Source organism: Anser anser (genome assembly GCF_964211835.1).
Source record: "Anser anser genome assembly, chromosome: 8".
NCBI lineage: Eukaryota > Metazoa > Chordata > Aves > Anseriformes > Anatidae > Anser > Anser anser.
In genome coordinates, this window is record NC_139728.1 from 30,545,671 (window position 1) to 30,561,827 (window position 16,157).

At 43.1% G+C, this 16,157-nt stretch overlaps 1 protein-coding gene across 12 annotated transcripts in view; it reads left to right on the forward strand.

The window, feature by feature from the left end:
- The first annotated feature begins 31 nt into the window (after window positions 1–31).
- Window positions 32–16,157, forward strand: part of LEPR (leptin receptor) — a 38,906-nt gene continuing 22,780 nt past the window's right edge. For 2 of the 12 annotated variants that reach the window (XR_014587265.1, XM_083845703.1), the window contains exons 1-8: window positions 599–870; window positions 1,159–1,294; window positions 4,816–4,874; window positions 7,499–7,807; window positions 8,817–8,934; window positions 13,433–13,638; window positions 15,086–15,231; window positions 15,320–15,464. Coding sequence is in view for 11 of the 12 variants with exons in the window: in XM_083845703.1 (XP_083701829.1) it covers window positions 741–870; window positions 1,159–1,294; window positions 4,816–4,874; window positions 7,499–7,807; window positions 8,817–8,934; window positions 13,433–13,638; window positions 15,086–15,231; window positions 15,320–15,464 (1,249 nt within the window). In the remaining variant the exon portion in view is untranslated. The other 10 variants (XM_083845704.1, XM_083845708.1, XM_083845707.1 and 7 more) reach the window with 10 other exon arrangements.

Below are 16,157 nucleotides of genomic sequence, written 5' to 3' on the forward strand. Positions count from 1 at the left end.
GGAGGCAGGTGGGGCCGGGCCGGCCGCCGGGAGGGCGAGGCGGGGCCGCGGCGGGGCGGCTCCTGCGCCCCGAGCGGGGCCGTGCGGGGCCGGGGCCGGGAGCGGGACCGGGACCGGCGCCGCGGGAGCGAAGCGGAGCAGGTCCGGGAGCGGGGCGCTTGGGGCAGCCGCGGGGCGGTTCGTGACGGGAGCGGGCGGCACGGAGCCCGCGGCCGGACCTTTCTGCTCTTTTATCTCTTTCACCCCTGAGCCTTAGCGCCTGAAGAGGGATAAACCTGCCGGGGTGTGAGTGCCTTGCTGAGGTGGTGTGAGTGCCCTGCCGGGGTGTGAGGGCTCTGCTGAGGTGTTGTGAGGGCTCCGCCGCTGGATCCCGCGCTGCGGTGGGTGCTGGAGGGGAGCTGGGTCGGGGCACCGCGGGTGTCGCGAACTGGGGGCAGCCTCAGCACAGCCGAGGGGAGAAGCCGCTCCAGGGTTTGTCTGGGGCGTGTTTAGGGCATGTTTGGGATGTGTTGCTGCTGGATTTCACCACCGGACCTGTAGCCTGTTACCTCAGCAGGGATTTCTGCTGCTGCCTCCGGAGACAAGGGTAGTTCTGCCGCGGGTCTTACTGCGTCTGCTGGGGGGAGGTGGGCATCTCCACTTGCCTCGGTTAAAGCTCTGGTGGGATCGAAAAGCAAAAACTTCAATGCAAATAATTTTCATTGCTATTGTGCGCCTCATTTGCTCTGAACTCCTTATTTATGCTGCTTGCTACTGTGCTAAATGACAACAGAAATTCGTGCCCAGGAGGGTTGACCACAAATCACGGGTGTCGTCAGAACCCCACAGGAATGGAAACCCCCTTAGCACCCATAAAGAGCAGGCCAGAAGGTGCTGTATGGAGGCATTACTGCTCAAATATTTGTATGCATCATAGAGAGCTTTTGAATAGTTAAAAACAGCTGTAGCAGAGAGCTTGCAAAAGTCAGGGACAGTTTGTATGCTCGCGGTGTTATGTTCCTGTTTCCCATTAACTAGCAGCTGTTGTTGTTTTTTTTGGGAGGATGGGAGTAAGAAAAAGGAAAAAAAAAACCCTTCAGACTCTGTATATGTGTGTGGGTACATTACTGGAGGGAAAATATGTGATCCTGGCAGCTGAGTTTCTGTAACTCTCTGTAGGTTTGAGACTGCTCGCTGACAAACCGCTGCTATGTGAGGCTCTGATCCCGCAGCGTTTGCTCGTCTCGTCCCTCTGTTCCTGTGATCTGATCCCGCAGCGTTTGCTCGTCTCGTCCCTCTGTTCCTGTGAGACTGGGTGAGAGCTTCAGGGTGAGATCAGTGGTGTCAGGGCGCGCTGCTCGCTCACGGCCAGGCTGGGCTGATGCTCACACCTTCCTCGTACGGCAGTCCTCTTCCCACGTTAACTTTGTGGTTTGGTTTCGGTGTGAGTGTAGTTCAGGAGGGAGACACGCAGAAGTGCAAGCTGTCAAGGTAAGAAACTGTGCGGGGGAAAAACAAGAGGAAAAGGGCAGCTTCAGAGGGCAAGGGCAAACTCTCAGTATGTTTTTCTGAGCCCACTGAGCAGGTGCTTGTGGATCACCAGCCATGTTTCAGGCCGTGCTGAAGCTGTTTCCCATGCTAGTATGCCAGTGAAGTGTGTGACTTCTCAGCCCACCTGTAGCAGATGACCTTATATTCACTATCATACTCCTCGCTTATTGTATTTGCTGTTTTGTTTTCCTGCCTTGACAAAAATCCCATTGAACGCTCCCTAATTGAAGTTTTTTCTGCATCAGTGAGCATGGAGAGGGAGAGTCAGAAACTAGAAAATGTCATCTTCTACGCAGCAGCAAAGTTGGTGGTTTCAGGTTGCAGCATCTTATGGCCAATGTGTTAAATCAGGCCCTGATTCTTCCCATTTGTGTGGAGACTTCCCCCACCGTGCACAAAACCATTTGTCCTCGCTGTGTTAACTCTCTCCAGGACAGAGCTGTAGTTACAAGGTTTCATAATGTTCCTTTATTAAACTTCCAGTTCCTTTAACTCTTCTTGTAAAACTTTTGTCTTTCTTACAGTGCAGTTAGGATTTATGGTAAATTCGATATTCTCACTGGAAAAAGTGTTTAGTACTCCTGCCCAGTCCAGTAGGACATTGGTCGTGTCCTGGACATTACCTGCAGGTAGCTATTTTTTACCTAGCCCCTGTGCAAAGCATCCAGGAGGGATGCTCAGTGGACCAAAAAGGAGCTCATGCCGATGCCTTGTAGTTTGTGTTGCTTTCTTGATCCCGCTCAGCACTGGTTTTTGTTTGTGCGTATTGTTGGGACCAGAGGTTAAAAGCAGCAGCTTTGTGGTATCCGCTTACGTCGATGCAAGAGAAAAAGAAAACGTCTTGAAGTGGTCTGAGCTATGTTTTTGACTTCTGGCCCAAACATTGTTAATTATGGTTAAATTAGTGCTGATATCAGAATCGCTTTGATTTCTCTATCTGGATGCTTATATGGCAGCAGGAAGTGAAGATGCTGTTATCTTCAGGAGGCTGCATAACTACAGCTTTCTTCTTTGAAGCGTTCGTGGTCCTGGGCATCTGCGGTTGCTTTCCTTTCAGTCTGTGCGAGGTATTGCCTTCTTGCATCCGGGGACAAGTGAGAGATGGTGTTTCACTGATGCTGCACGTTCTGCTTTGAAATAGTACAGTGAAATGCGAATGGCTGCTGAAATAGAGGTTCTTTTCTTTAAACATCTAGGAGCAGAAGGGCTAAGGTACCTGGGTGGCAGCTTTAGCTTCGTTCAGTGTGGGATCTCGCAACGGGAGAGCGACTGATGGGCCGTAACTTTATGGACCATTCAGAGCTTTTGTTGGTGGAAATATTTTACTTGTGTTCAGAGTGAGAGCTCTAAAGACATTTTCAGTAACGTCCATGACATACCAATAACTTTATAAGCCTTTGGTGTGTAGGTCTGATTTTCTTGCACAACATACAGAAGCGGTCTCTGCCAGTTCCTACTGAGAAGTGGTTGAGCTATGAACTGCAAATTTTTGTTGCGCCTATAAAAGAGGAAGATGGACTGGCTTTCATTAAACCGTAGACTTAATAATGGGAATGGCATATGTTTAAGCCAAGTAAATTGTTTTAAAAGCTTTTTTTTTTTTTTTTTCCTCCAGTCAGAAACTTTGAAAAAACTAGGTAACTTTCATCATAGACTTTTGGAAATAATCCCAGCCTGTATCTTCGTGAAATGGCAGGCCTAATAGAAGGCTGTAGCTAGTCTAATTCCGCTGGCCTTCATGGCTTGCTTATTAGGAAATTGGCTAATGGCAGATGTACAGGGAAGGCTGGCCTGATAACAGCTCTGCTGAGAGGCAAATTTTCTTCCGAAGTAGGGGTTGTGGAGCACTGCCTTTGAAATCTTGAGCTTTCCTCTTTAATTGATCAAAATGTAGCTTAAAAGGTAGTCTGATTATAACCTGGGTGAATGGGGAGAAAAGTGGACGGGACTGACTCATTTTTCAGAGCAAAAAGAGGACAGCGTGTGCTGAAGGAACAGCTTGGCTCCAGCCCCCTGAATTTCCAAGGGCTTTTATTGTAAGAGAACTCGCAGGGAGACAACACTACGGAAATACTGTGGCTGCCCTGCTCGGAGCTCTGCTGCTGCAGGTAGACAGCCATGCCCAGCAAATCGCCTTCGCTTTAAGCCATGGGCAACGCTTAAAGCAGCGTCAGGGTCCCTGCATGATCGGGTTAGTCTCTGGCGGGGACTTAAGGGAGAGGAGGGATAGTTCTGGGTGTAGTCTGGGCACAGAGCAGCTTTCCTTTCCGCAGCCAAACCCCTTGGCTTTATTAGCAGCCACCGGTTCCCCTGTGCTGGTGCCCCTCTGCCCCGCGGTGGCTTTGCTGGGGCTCTGCCCGGGGTGAGGCAACGAGGATTTCTCACCTTCTGCGCAGGCCAGAAGAGCGGGGAGTGCCCTGCTGCTTCCCTCCTGCTCCTCCACCACCGCGGCAATTTGCTTCCATGCAGCTCCCGAGACCACGTATCATCGTGCAGCGCCGCGTGGTGCAGTGCGTGCTGCCCCAAACCGAAAGGCCAGGGGATTACATACGTTGGCACCGGCTCTCTTGGCAGCATCGACGGTCTCGAGGAAATTGTTCTCAAAATTATGTAAGGAATGAGAACGCCTTTGGAGGGACTCCCTGAATCTTAGTTCTTGCCACAACATTCTCCGTCGGACTCGATCTGTAAATTTTACTGATCATCCAGTTCTAGTTAACTACAAAGGCAACCAAATTCTGCATGTTTTAGTCTGATATCCTCTGTCAAACTGTTTCTTAAAGTATAAAAATGCTTATATTTGGGCTTCAACAGAATTTGTGTGGCTAAAGTGTGAAAATCAAAAAGAACAAAGTACCTCAAATGAAAGAAAAGTATTTAAACATTAGTGTAAAGTTTAGTAGACTCTTCACCAAACTGATGTTTGGGTGCTTTTGTGTATGCTGCACTCTTTTTTTTTTCTTTTCTTGGGGGAAGAGATACTTGAGTACCCCTTGGGCATTTTTATGTTTTAGGTTCATAGTGCCGTTCAGATTACCAAACCCAGAAAGTGACCAACAGTCAGCCTGGAGGAATAAGGTGCTATATAGCTCTAAGGATGTAAGAAAAGCTGCGTTGATATTTAATTGGTATGCTAAGCAATGTTGATGAGTTTTATTATGTGACATTCTGATTTTGTTGTTGCTTTCTGTTGTAAAGGTGTGAAGACCAAAGAAAAAGAAGTGCACTGTAATGAAACCCTAATGATAATTATCATTCTCAGTTAATTTTCTATATGTTTTTCAGACTGGCTCTTCAAAACAAGATGTATTGGCAAGTCATTCTGACCACGGCTGTGCTGTTGGGTAAGTTAACAGTGTTAAAAATAAATCTGTTGGGAATTGTTTAGAATGAAGAGTACTCCCGATTTCTGTTCTGCGGTGGTGTTTCAAGTCATATTACTGCATTAGGATCTTATCACAATATTCTGCTAGTATGTGCAAAGGTCCTGATTTATCGTTGTGCAGAGCTGAAATGTTGATACTCTCGGGGCTGTGCGTTTGTACGTTATCCCAAAAAGCAGCGCAGTTGATCTGTGAGATCAGGATACATCAATGGAATATATCTGGTGGGTCAAAATGCATTCAAATGAATGCCTCACTCAAAATTTGGGAAGATGAGAAGTTCACACGAGTTTTGTTCCTAGCAAGGAACAAGCCTAGTAAGCCCAAAAGCAGATGGGAAAACCCAGGTTCCATTGGAACCGCAAGGTTTCTGTTTAGTTCAGTGTACCAAGGCGTCACTTTGAGTTTGAGCTTTGCTTTTTTTGGTGGCTGACATTTTCTTTCATGTGCACAATGCTGTTAAAAGGTGCTCAATTTACTGTAAATGTTGACGAATGTAATAAGCTGTTTTTCTAGTTGCGAAATGTCCACAGCAATATTGGTGTATGCTGTTCAGGGACAGATGGTATTTGCCTTTCATTTTTTTTTGATTGAAAAAAGAGCTACTTAAAGACTTGATGATAATGTTCATGGAGAAAGCAGGTACCATGATCCGACGAAGTTAGTTTCAAAATCTGTATCTTTTATTTTCATGAAAGATGAAGAAATCATTAGACAGTGTACGTACAGTGTCAAATACTGTGTTGATGACAAATTCTTCTTTCAAATACCTTACGTAATCTAAAGATGTTGTGTACCTTTTCATTAGAAAACCTGGATGCTTCAGGGGGTTTCCATTAGGCTTCAGAGCTGTTGTGTCACTAACGGGTGGCCTGCAATGACAGAAAATCAGTGCATCTATTGACTGGCCATCTCTGTGTCCAAATAAGCAAATACCAGTGGTTAGCATCTTTGTAGCTCTCTTAACCCAGGCACTTAAATACACCTCTACTCGAGAGGCAGATCCATGTGTGATGGCCTCCCATGTGTCCGTGCCACAGAGAAACAGTTCCGTCTGGAGCAGGGAAGTGTTCTTAACGCATGCTGTGATATCAGGCCTTTAAGAGCTGTAGCAAGCCTATGCTAAACATTCTGTATTGTAATTCTTTTATTTTTAAACACGTCTGTGGAAATGGCAAGTAGCTGCATACATTTTGATTTACGGAATTTAATTAATCCAGTGGTATTGATAGTGGGATAAGAGAGGGGAGAGTATGTTTTTTAGGAGAAAGGTGACTTGGCAGGAATCTCTTCGCACCCCTCAATTGACTCCGTGAATTGGGCAGTATGTTGGTTAACTGTCCTGCTTCGTAGGCAGTCACGTCACTTACTCATTTGTTCTTCTTTTAATCATGTATTTTGGACTAATAGTCTGTTCAGTCAACTGAATCCTCCACATGGTGCCAGGGAGCCTAATGAAGCTGATATTTACAGAGGCACAAACTCTTTTAAATGAGAGAGGAGAAAAGAGCAGAACCCTTCAGGAGCCTGGCATCACAAAATCCATGTAAAGACAAAACGAATCACTTCAACGCGCTGCATAGTGACATGGTGTCCGCTTTTAATGTAGCGTGCATCTACTTTTAAAAACCTTTCATTTTGTATTTTTACATTAAGCTTATGCACTATTAATCGAACAGTGCTAGAGACAAATTTTTATTATTATTTTAGATGTTGCAAGGCATAGAGTATGAATTAATTTCTATCTAATGAGAGTTTTAAAATATTTATGCCCTAACTGAGTGGAAAGCTAAAAGCAAAGAAGTGCGCAAATCAGCCTCACGCCTTTCTGTAACTGGAGCTTTAATCTTTGGAATTCATTCAGTGTTTTACAGTAAGCTGTTTCCAAAAGCGATACGTTCATCACTCTCAAAATCACTGTTAGCGTAATTCAAGCCATGGCTTACCAACAAGAGCTACGGCTGCGGTCGGAGCGCTTTTATTTTGAAGAATCTAAGTCTGATGGAAAGATCGTTGATTCTGTGACCATTTTTTTCCTACATCTCATTTCCCAGATAATGCTCTGGTGTTGCATAGTTGCGTCCAGTCGTATCTTCTGGTAATACTGTTCTGTGGAATTTAACAGTTACAACGTGACTGTGTTACATTTACAGTGGGATTATTTTTTGCTGCAGTAATGGCACCATGTTATTAAGAGATGGATTGCAAAAGTCCCAGCAAAGTGTGTGAGTTTAGAATTAGGATGTGGCGTATCTTGAATTAATAGAAGCCAGTTTACCCCCAAAGTGATGCTTCCCCTACAGTCTTGATCTTGACCTATTTGAAGAAGTTGAGAAAACAAAATGTTCATTGTAGTGACTTTGGGAGAGGAAGCTGGCATTTGGCAGTTGTGACACCAGTTCCTGGGGGATGGTTTTCAAAATTTTTCTTTCCAGCTCGGAGGAGATAAGCCCCTGGGATTGATTTGATATTTTTTCTTCTGTAATGAAAGTCTCTGTATAACGTCAGCCACTCCCTTCATTGTCAAGTGATAAGAACTTTTACCTTTATTTTTGGTATCTTTTCCTTTGTCTTTTTATTTGCAGACTTCATTCACGCAGCAGTTGCCCGTTGTATGGTCCATCAGATTCTTCCCAGGAACTTCACATTACCCTGTATGTTGCTGAATGAGACAGTTTTGAGTCCTTTCTCTGCTGGAGTTGTAGAGAGCTGGTCTGGTTTGAGGAGAGAGCGTGGAGCTGCTGAAACCAACCCTCCCTTGCTAATGAATGAAGAAAGTTTTCTGTGTTGCCTTTGGAGTGATAACAACATCGATTGTTCTTTGTACAGAGCAAGCATGCAGCCAAGGATGTTTATTCCTTCAGAAATAAGCATCTCTGCTTCTCAGGAAAGAGGTAGGTTTTTCAGTCAAAGGCATGGTAAGTTAGTTGTTCTCCAAAAAAAAGGTTGTTGTGTTTCGGGTTTTTAGTAGCTTTTTGTTGTTTGTTTTAATAGGTATTAATTTTTATCCAGAGCAAACAGCATAGTATAATATATCAGAAGACTGCAGTGGAAGGCAAAAGAACATGGTAATAGCACATACTTCATTCGGCATTTCTGTAGAAAGACAACTATTTTTTTTCCCTTTGAACAGGTAGCACTGCTTATGAGGACGCAAGCCCAGATCTTCACAGGTGTTTAGATGCTGTGGAAAAGAGTTTGATTTTTTTTTTTTTTTTTGGTGGATGTGGGCCTTAAACTCCTTCAGGATGGAGGAGATGGGAGGAGGACAGCAAGTGCCATCTTCCCTGACTAGATTGCTGTGCCTTAGTAAATATCTGTACATGGATTTGATGGAATTACTTTTCCTAGACTGTCTTTCTCCTTCTGTAAACCACACTATGCGAGCAACATAGGGACCTGGTGGTCTGCTGACTTAGGCAGAGTAGAATTCTGTTTTATAAGTGTTGTCCCATGGGAAAAAAATCTCTTTTAAAGACTGCCACATGAAATGTGCTGCAGATGTGTATGCCGTACAACCGCATGTGTGAACAGAGTGTATACAGTGCAGCCACACAGAGGCCGTACGTGTTAGCAGCAAAATCTTCAAGCAGCAGCAGCTTCATTTCTTACTTTGCCTTGTTGCCTCGTCCCTGTGGCTATGTAAAATATATTCCCTCTCTAATAATCAGAATGCAGCAGGCTGTTACCGTACGAGTGGTTAGCCTTTTCTGTGTTTAAGGTTGTATACTGGTCCCCAGTTCAAAAAAGGACTATTTATACACTTTTGCATATGTGGGGTCCAGCCTTGCCTTCACGAGTATCTGTTACTTGTCTCTTTTTTAGGGAATTGTACTCTGGCTCTTCACTTGTTCTTTGCTTTTAATATAGTTCAGAAATGTTTTCTCTCTTCCTTTTGTTTAGATTCAAATTGGAACATTGAATGTTGGATTAAAGGCACGCTGGATCTGTTAGTTTGTAGCCTCCGGTTTTTGAAGCTACACTTGGGACCTGATTTGAAGGTTAATCTTTTATATGCTGTGTAAGTACAGACTTAAATTTCTCACTGTTGGCATTAGAAATCCGAAAGCATTTTCAAAAACATCAGCATTAGTCTCCCAGGCTTGCAGCACATTAGTAGCATTAGCTTTACAAGCAGATGATGCAGTTTATACCTTGCCTTATCTCAAAGTAATCAAAGGCAGTGCAGAGGAAAGCATGTGGTTCTATTTTTGAATGAGAAACGATAAGCTTGGAGGGCCCCTCTCCTCTGTTCTTTCTGTGCTTCTTGAAATGCTTTAGTGACATCCCTATGGACTTGCTAAAATATCTTTGTTTTTACACTTGCTTAATTCTAAAGCTGTGATCTTGGTTCTGCCTTTTTGATGCTTTTGACCATAATGTTCTCTCAAAGTAATTATGTGACTTGGCATTGTATTAAATGTTGCTGTGATCACACCGGTGCTGCTGAGCAGCACTCACCTGCGTAGTTGTCGCCGTCATAAATACTCCATGTGATGGCAGTACATGGTAATCGTCCTGACTGGGGGGTGGGCACATCTTTGATACAGAACCTGTCTGATTTGATTGTAAATTGATCTATTTGATTCCACTTCCAAAACCACACTTTCTCCTGCATTATTGGTGGGTTGGAAGGAATAGTGTGGACATGCAGACTGAATTTCTTCAGGAAACAAGCTAAGTATAAGTAGTTGGCCGTGCTGAATTTGCAGGTGAGAACTTCTGTTTAAAATACAGAACTGGATGACAGATACCACTTACCACAAATTTATATCTGTAGTCAGTGTAGGAAGCAACACTATTAATTGATAATAAGTGTGGTTGTTTAATTGGCATCACGCGTTAAAGCTGAAACCAGATTTTGAGTGGGTTCCTACTTTGAGTGTTCCTCACTGTGCTTTGTGGCATACCGCTACATGTGTGTTTGTGGGAGAAGCAGATCTGACTTCACCTCTGTTCCATTCGGTCTCAACTGCAGCAGAAAAATCTCAGCCAGTAATCCTAGCATAGTAATCTGTATATTGATTTTTTGGGGTATGGCTAACATCCCTGGAACAGCAGATTCAGGTCCCAGCTGGTATGAAGAGGTTCTTTGTATCATGAAGGGAATTCAGTAACTATCGTGCGATTTATGAGAGGAGGCCCTAAAGGCTCCCTAGAGTACTTGTGGCATTTCTGCATTTGATTACTTTTAGCTGAAAAGGCAAAATGCAGTGCAGTCCCTGACACCAGAGAACATGTTTCAGTTCCAGGACTTAACATTAATATTTTTCTTTTAGGGTCCCTGTGTTCTGGGGGAACAGCTAGCAAAGCATTTCAGATTGTGTTAAGGTGACAGCTTCCCCTCTTGGCTTGCTGATACCTTAACATTTTATTTGCATGAGCCAAAATACCTTGAAAACATTCCCAGTTTTAAAAATATGCATTCCTGGCATGTGGTACTCCCTGGGAGTCTGGAGCTTAGGCCAGAATTCTCACATATAAGACAAGCAATGTATGAAAATAATGACCTAGAAGAATCACAAAGTTTGAGTCCTCAGCAGTTTTAAGTTTTTCAGGATTAGAGGTGTGTATTTTTTATTTTACACATCCACAGTTTGCCTGCTTGTAGTAATACCAAGTTACTTTGAATAGAAAATGTTTTGTTCTGTCTGAAACAGTGCTGTGATGGAGCTCTTACCTTCCCCGGCAGCGTGTCTTTGGGAGGAGAAAGATTATTCTGAAACATAATGAGACAAATTAGGTTAATTGTCTCCCAAAAGTGAATGATCTTTCCAGTTGCATGTATTCTAGGAATGCTGCAAACCTTGATGGTAATTACATTAACTGAAATCACTTAGCCTTGGGGATGCTTTTGCAGTGACACAGATGAATGCTCCCGGTTGAATTTTGAGCGCTGCCTATAATTTGCCCTTTCGGTGGATGGTGATGTATAGGGTGTGCTCGTGTTTCTGACCTGTTCGCAGTACCTGTGGGGCACTGCTTGACTTCTGGGCCTAGGCTCCTGTGTTCTGAAGGAGAAATCACACAATTTACCTCCTGATGCCTCGGTTGAGCACATCATTTATATGTGGAGTGTTCCTTAGCTGGAGAATACGAACCTTTCCTTAGAGACTTGGCATCTCGTGAGCTAGGCAGCCATCAGATGTCCTGTGATGGTAAGGGGCAGCTTGTTCAAAGAAGTGTCGACCTAGAGCTACTATATTTCACGTGCGTTTATATATACTTATTGAAAGTCCATAGAACCCCAGACAGCCTTGCTCCATCAGTTCCTAATAAAGATTGCACTTGCACAAGCACAGTATAGAGAAATACTGAAAGCAGTGTTGCAGTGGTGACCTCACTTCTGGCAGGCCTTAACGTAGCTACCCAAACGTGCTGTTGTACCTTTCTTGAAAATAGGAGAATTGTATTTCTTGTATCTCTTCTAAAACAATTCTGACCCTTTGTTTTCAGTCAGATGTTCCAGTTGCAAGAAATAATTTGAACTTCTGGAGAGAGATTTTTCAGCTTCTCATTTAAAGTCTAAAAATTCAGTACAGGGCCACAGATTAATTTAGCAAAAATATCAGCACTTTCTGAAGTATGTGTGAAAACATCTGGGAGGCCTTAACTTAATGTGTTGACTAAAAGAACTGTCCCTGCACAACTGAAAACGACGCTTGGAGTAGAAGAGAAAAGCAGGCGTTGGACATATGCCCATGTTAATTACGCTGTGGCTCAGGGCAAGCATTATTACATTTTTTTCTCCTGTTGTGTCTTGTGCTTTAGCCACTTGTTTCCGTCTTAGTCACATCTCACATCGTCTTTGCACGTTTTCCTTCCCTTCTCTGTAAGCTGTGGAAAGCTTAACTTCAGTTCATTAGTTTTCTCTTGAATGTCAGAGGTGGGCACTTACAATCCATTCACAAAAGTCGGTGTGTTTAGTACCTGTCTGTTTTTTTTTGCTCATCCCTCAGTGCCAAGGCAAATCTCTCTGATTCCCCAGCCAGCGCTATAAAAGTGAATGAGGACAGCAGTACGCACTTGTGTATTTGCTAAGCCCTCTGCCTTGCCTCCCCCCCACAACAAGTTGGATGTGGCTACTGTTGTGAGATGTGAAGTGCTTCCTGAACTAGGATTTATAGCTCTCTGTGTGCTGCAAGTCTCGTAGGAAACTCCATTTTTTAACAGCCTGTTGCTTTGTTTTAAGTTTATCCAGAGTTCCTCCTCTCACCCTACTGAATGAGGACGCCGACCTCTCCTGAACTTCTGAGGGCTGTATAAGCATAAACTCCTCTACAGTTTGTATTTGCAGTTTGGGAACAATGGTTATTCTGTGGCTGGATCCGTCTGCAGCCAAACTGGAGATGACAGGCGGCTCGTGCAATCCCTCGCTGTAGCTGTTCTCCAAAATACTTTGGCTTTCTGTTGTTCTGCTTGTAATCGAGACTCGTGTGTTTAGTCCTGGCTTAGCAATTTGGAATGAGGTGATGTGGGGGCCCCTCAGAAAGCTGTCATCCGCTGATCCACTCTTATCCCAAACTCGGTGTTGTGAGGTGGTCCCTGTGTCTTGCCAGCTCGCTGAAATGCAGAGGTCATTAACTTCTTTCTCAGTATCTGGCTATCTTCCCCTGGGAGTGCATCTGGTAAAGTGGCTTAGAATTTTCCTCTGCTTTGCATAGTTGCCTGGAGAAGCAGCGAGGTGTTGGAGAAGCCTTCAGTATACAAGTGAGACCTTGGTAGTTTCTGTCACGAAGGGGTGAAAGACGTGCCTGGTACGGACCCACTGGATTTTCTTCTGGTTGTGCCTGCATTCCTACGTAGAGCACTTTATACAGTAAATAGATGAAAAAATTTGTTTCTAGAAAACATCAGCACAGAATTAATAATTCTGGAGAACACAGGTGTCTGTTTTTTTTTTTCCTGAATAATATAAGTTGTTGAAAATTAGTACTAAAGTATGTTCTGAATGGTGAAGTTCTTTAGCCCGTTGTTATTACAAATACTGTTTTTCACTTGAATAAGAGATTTTATCTACTATATTACTTATAATGTTTAATGGTAGCAGAAGCTAGAATGAACATTACATTTGTTTAGATTTTATTTTGGTGCCCCACAAGTAGGATTTCAAATGAAATCTCTGTGGGAGTGGCAGAGAGCTGCATTTAGTCCAGGGTAGGGTGACTAACTTTGTGTGCTCAAGGAGTATCTAGTAATGGTTACCACCGGGATTTGGAAACTAGTCTGACTGAACTACAGGTCTCATCTAGTATGGTAATGCATTTGTTTTAAGGTCAGTCCTTAGGAATACTTTTCATTAAATCATCTTAACTGCTTTAAACCATTTAAAAAGGGAGAAACAGCAAAGCAAATACAATTAGTTACAATTACTGTCTTTTTAACTTTTTTCATTACAGGTGTTTGTTTTTTTTTTTTAAATAAACTTTACCCAGAGGATAAATCTCCTCTATTGAAATAGCGTTGAGAAAAAAATCCATTTTTTTGTTGTTGTTCTGTTTGTTTGTTTTACTTTGTAGATCGGATCTGCCGCTGGGAGATGCGTCTACGAGCTCTCTAAAGGGGACTGCCGTGGCTGCTCGGTGTGGCTGCAGTGAGTATGGCAAGTGTGAATGCTGCGTGCCATCTCCAAGACTCAACTACACCTACATCATGTGGCTGAAGATTGTGACTGGGGTAACACCTCTTTGGTCACCTTTGATGGCAGTCAAGCCCATAGACATCGGTAAGCATTACCTACATTTTAAATGTTTTTTTTTTAGTGGGGAGCAGGATGTCTTTTGTGGAGAAGGAGTGCACAGGCAGAACAGGAAAAGACTTGCTGGTGCTGTCTCAATTGTTCAGGATGGTACCGTACACATTTCTTAGCTGTCTAACTCACGTTAAAGGTCTAGTACAAAACCACAGTCAGTCACAGACAAAGACACTGTCCTTGTCAGTAAGGACAACAGCCTTCAACATACTTGAGCTTTTATTTCTAACCGGGGCCTCTTTGTGCCTGAGTTTGGGGCAGTGGTGGAGGTTAACTTTCTGTGTTGCTGAGGACTTAAATTAAAAAGTGAGGAAGAAAAAAAACTGTTCTTGATCTTACTTTGCAGTTAAGACTCTCTCTTCTCTCAAGCAGCTCTGTTGTTCTGATGCTTTCTTCCTTACACGTACAATTCCAGCACTTTCCAAGTTGAAAAACAGTCCTCTAATATTTAATCAAGTGAAAACCCTACTGACATAATGAATTTGATAGGTGTTGCTCTCCAGTATGCACAGTTATTACAGATCTTGGCAAAGTTCAAAAAGGTAGGCACTGTCAGCTGAGGGGGAAAAAATAGAATTTTTATAAACTTCTTTCTAACTGATGTGCTTTGCAGAGAGAGAAAGCTAAAAGTCTCTGGGTGGGATAGTTTTGAAGGTGAGAGGTTGCACATATATCATGTTGCTTTTAAGTAATGCCACAGGAAAAAATTAAAAATTCAGAGTCAAGCCTGCCAGTGTTTAAAAATGATATTATTAAATTGGTCTGCTTAGTGAAGTATATTTGAAAAATGCATAATATTGGAATGTGCTTCACCAAGATTTAGCTGAGTTAAAAAATAGTTGGAAAGTGAAAATCTGAATACTTAGGTAATATATCAGTAGAACAGGTGGCAGCAGAATGAGAAAACGATTTATATTGTAAGATGCACAAAAGTGTGATGTAAAAGTTACGACTTTTTTGTTTTAAAAGCTATGAGCCTCCACCCACATCAGTCATTTCTGCAGGTCTTTAGTAAGTTAATTGCACTGAGATGGTATAGAGGATATGGAGGAGTAATAAAAAAAATAAGTTCTGACTTAGTATACTGAATTTGAACAACTGCTATTATTTTCAGTACAGTAAACTGAGTCAGGTTCCAGTAATACCACCTGAATGAGGTGACTTGAGCAAAGAAATCAAAGAGTGGCCACTTTGTATCTAGCCCAGTATTGCCAGGTGCAGGCTCTTACTCAGTGAACCCCAGGGGAGCTGTAGGAGTACACGTCCCAGTAATATTACATGACATTGCTCTGTCACACGTTATCTGTAGAGCAACTCTTGAAAACTGAACTTAAAGAAATTTCAGAATTGGTAAATCATTACAGCCAGCAGTCACAGGCAGTGAGGTTAGTTGTAAACTTGTCAATTAATTTGTCCGCAGTAAAGCCTGAACCTCCTCTGAACCTGCATCTAGAAATGACAGAGAAAGGTGAAGTGAAGATCTGCTGGTCTGACCCCGTGCTGATGCCATATCCCCTCCAGTACGAAGTGAACATCTCTGGAAACGCAGGTCAAAACGGCTGGCAGGTGAGTCAGCTCAGCTCTGTCCCTCTGCTTTTCCCTTTCTTTTTCCTAAATTATTATGTGGTAGTAATGGCTTCTGATAATCCACTAGGTGGTTCAAGTTGCTTTAAACACCTCGCTGGCCATAGACAATCCGCTGCTTGATTCCTCCTATTTCGCTCAAGTGCGGTGCAAGAATCGTTATGGTCCAGGGTTCTGGAGTGACTGGAGCACACCATATAATCTGAAATTGGGAGGTAGGTCTTGTGCAGTCACCCTGCGTAGTAAGTAGGCTTTCAGAATACGATAGATTTTCCAGTTTGTTTTGTTTTGTGGAATCACTGTATGTGAGTATGTTATCCAGGGAGGTGCACTACACTATGTGCGTGATTTGGGCTGAAAACTCCTCTGGAAACTCTTTAACCTGCTGCATCTCTTCCGACATAACTTTACCTGAGATCCTACTCTTTGCTTGGCACAAAATTTGCATGGAATGATTAATGCATGGAGACTGCACAGTCAGCTTCATGACACCTCCGTGTGTGCCCTGTTGCTTGCTCACCAAGCACCTGTTCAGACCCAGAAGCTCTTTTTCTAAGGGCTTTTCCATTTCAAAAGACAGCAGTGTTTAACTTTCTACTCAATTTAAAAAAAAACAACCAAACTTTCTCCTAATGCTTTCTCTAACTTTTAGTTTAGCACGAGGCTCTGTAGCTGAAGTAAAAGTGCAGAATACAGATTAGGGTTTGTAGATTTAATGTAACCCATTTTGGTATCTAGGTGCGTACGTGTACACCTGGTAGCTGTAGGCAAAACAGAGTAATGTTCTCTCATGTACACATACACTCTTATTTTCAGAAGAGGTTTCTGAGCGTGTTGAGAAACAAGTACATATGTAAAAGAGGTAGATACTGTTAGATTTATTTATTTTTTGTAATCCTGTTATGGGA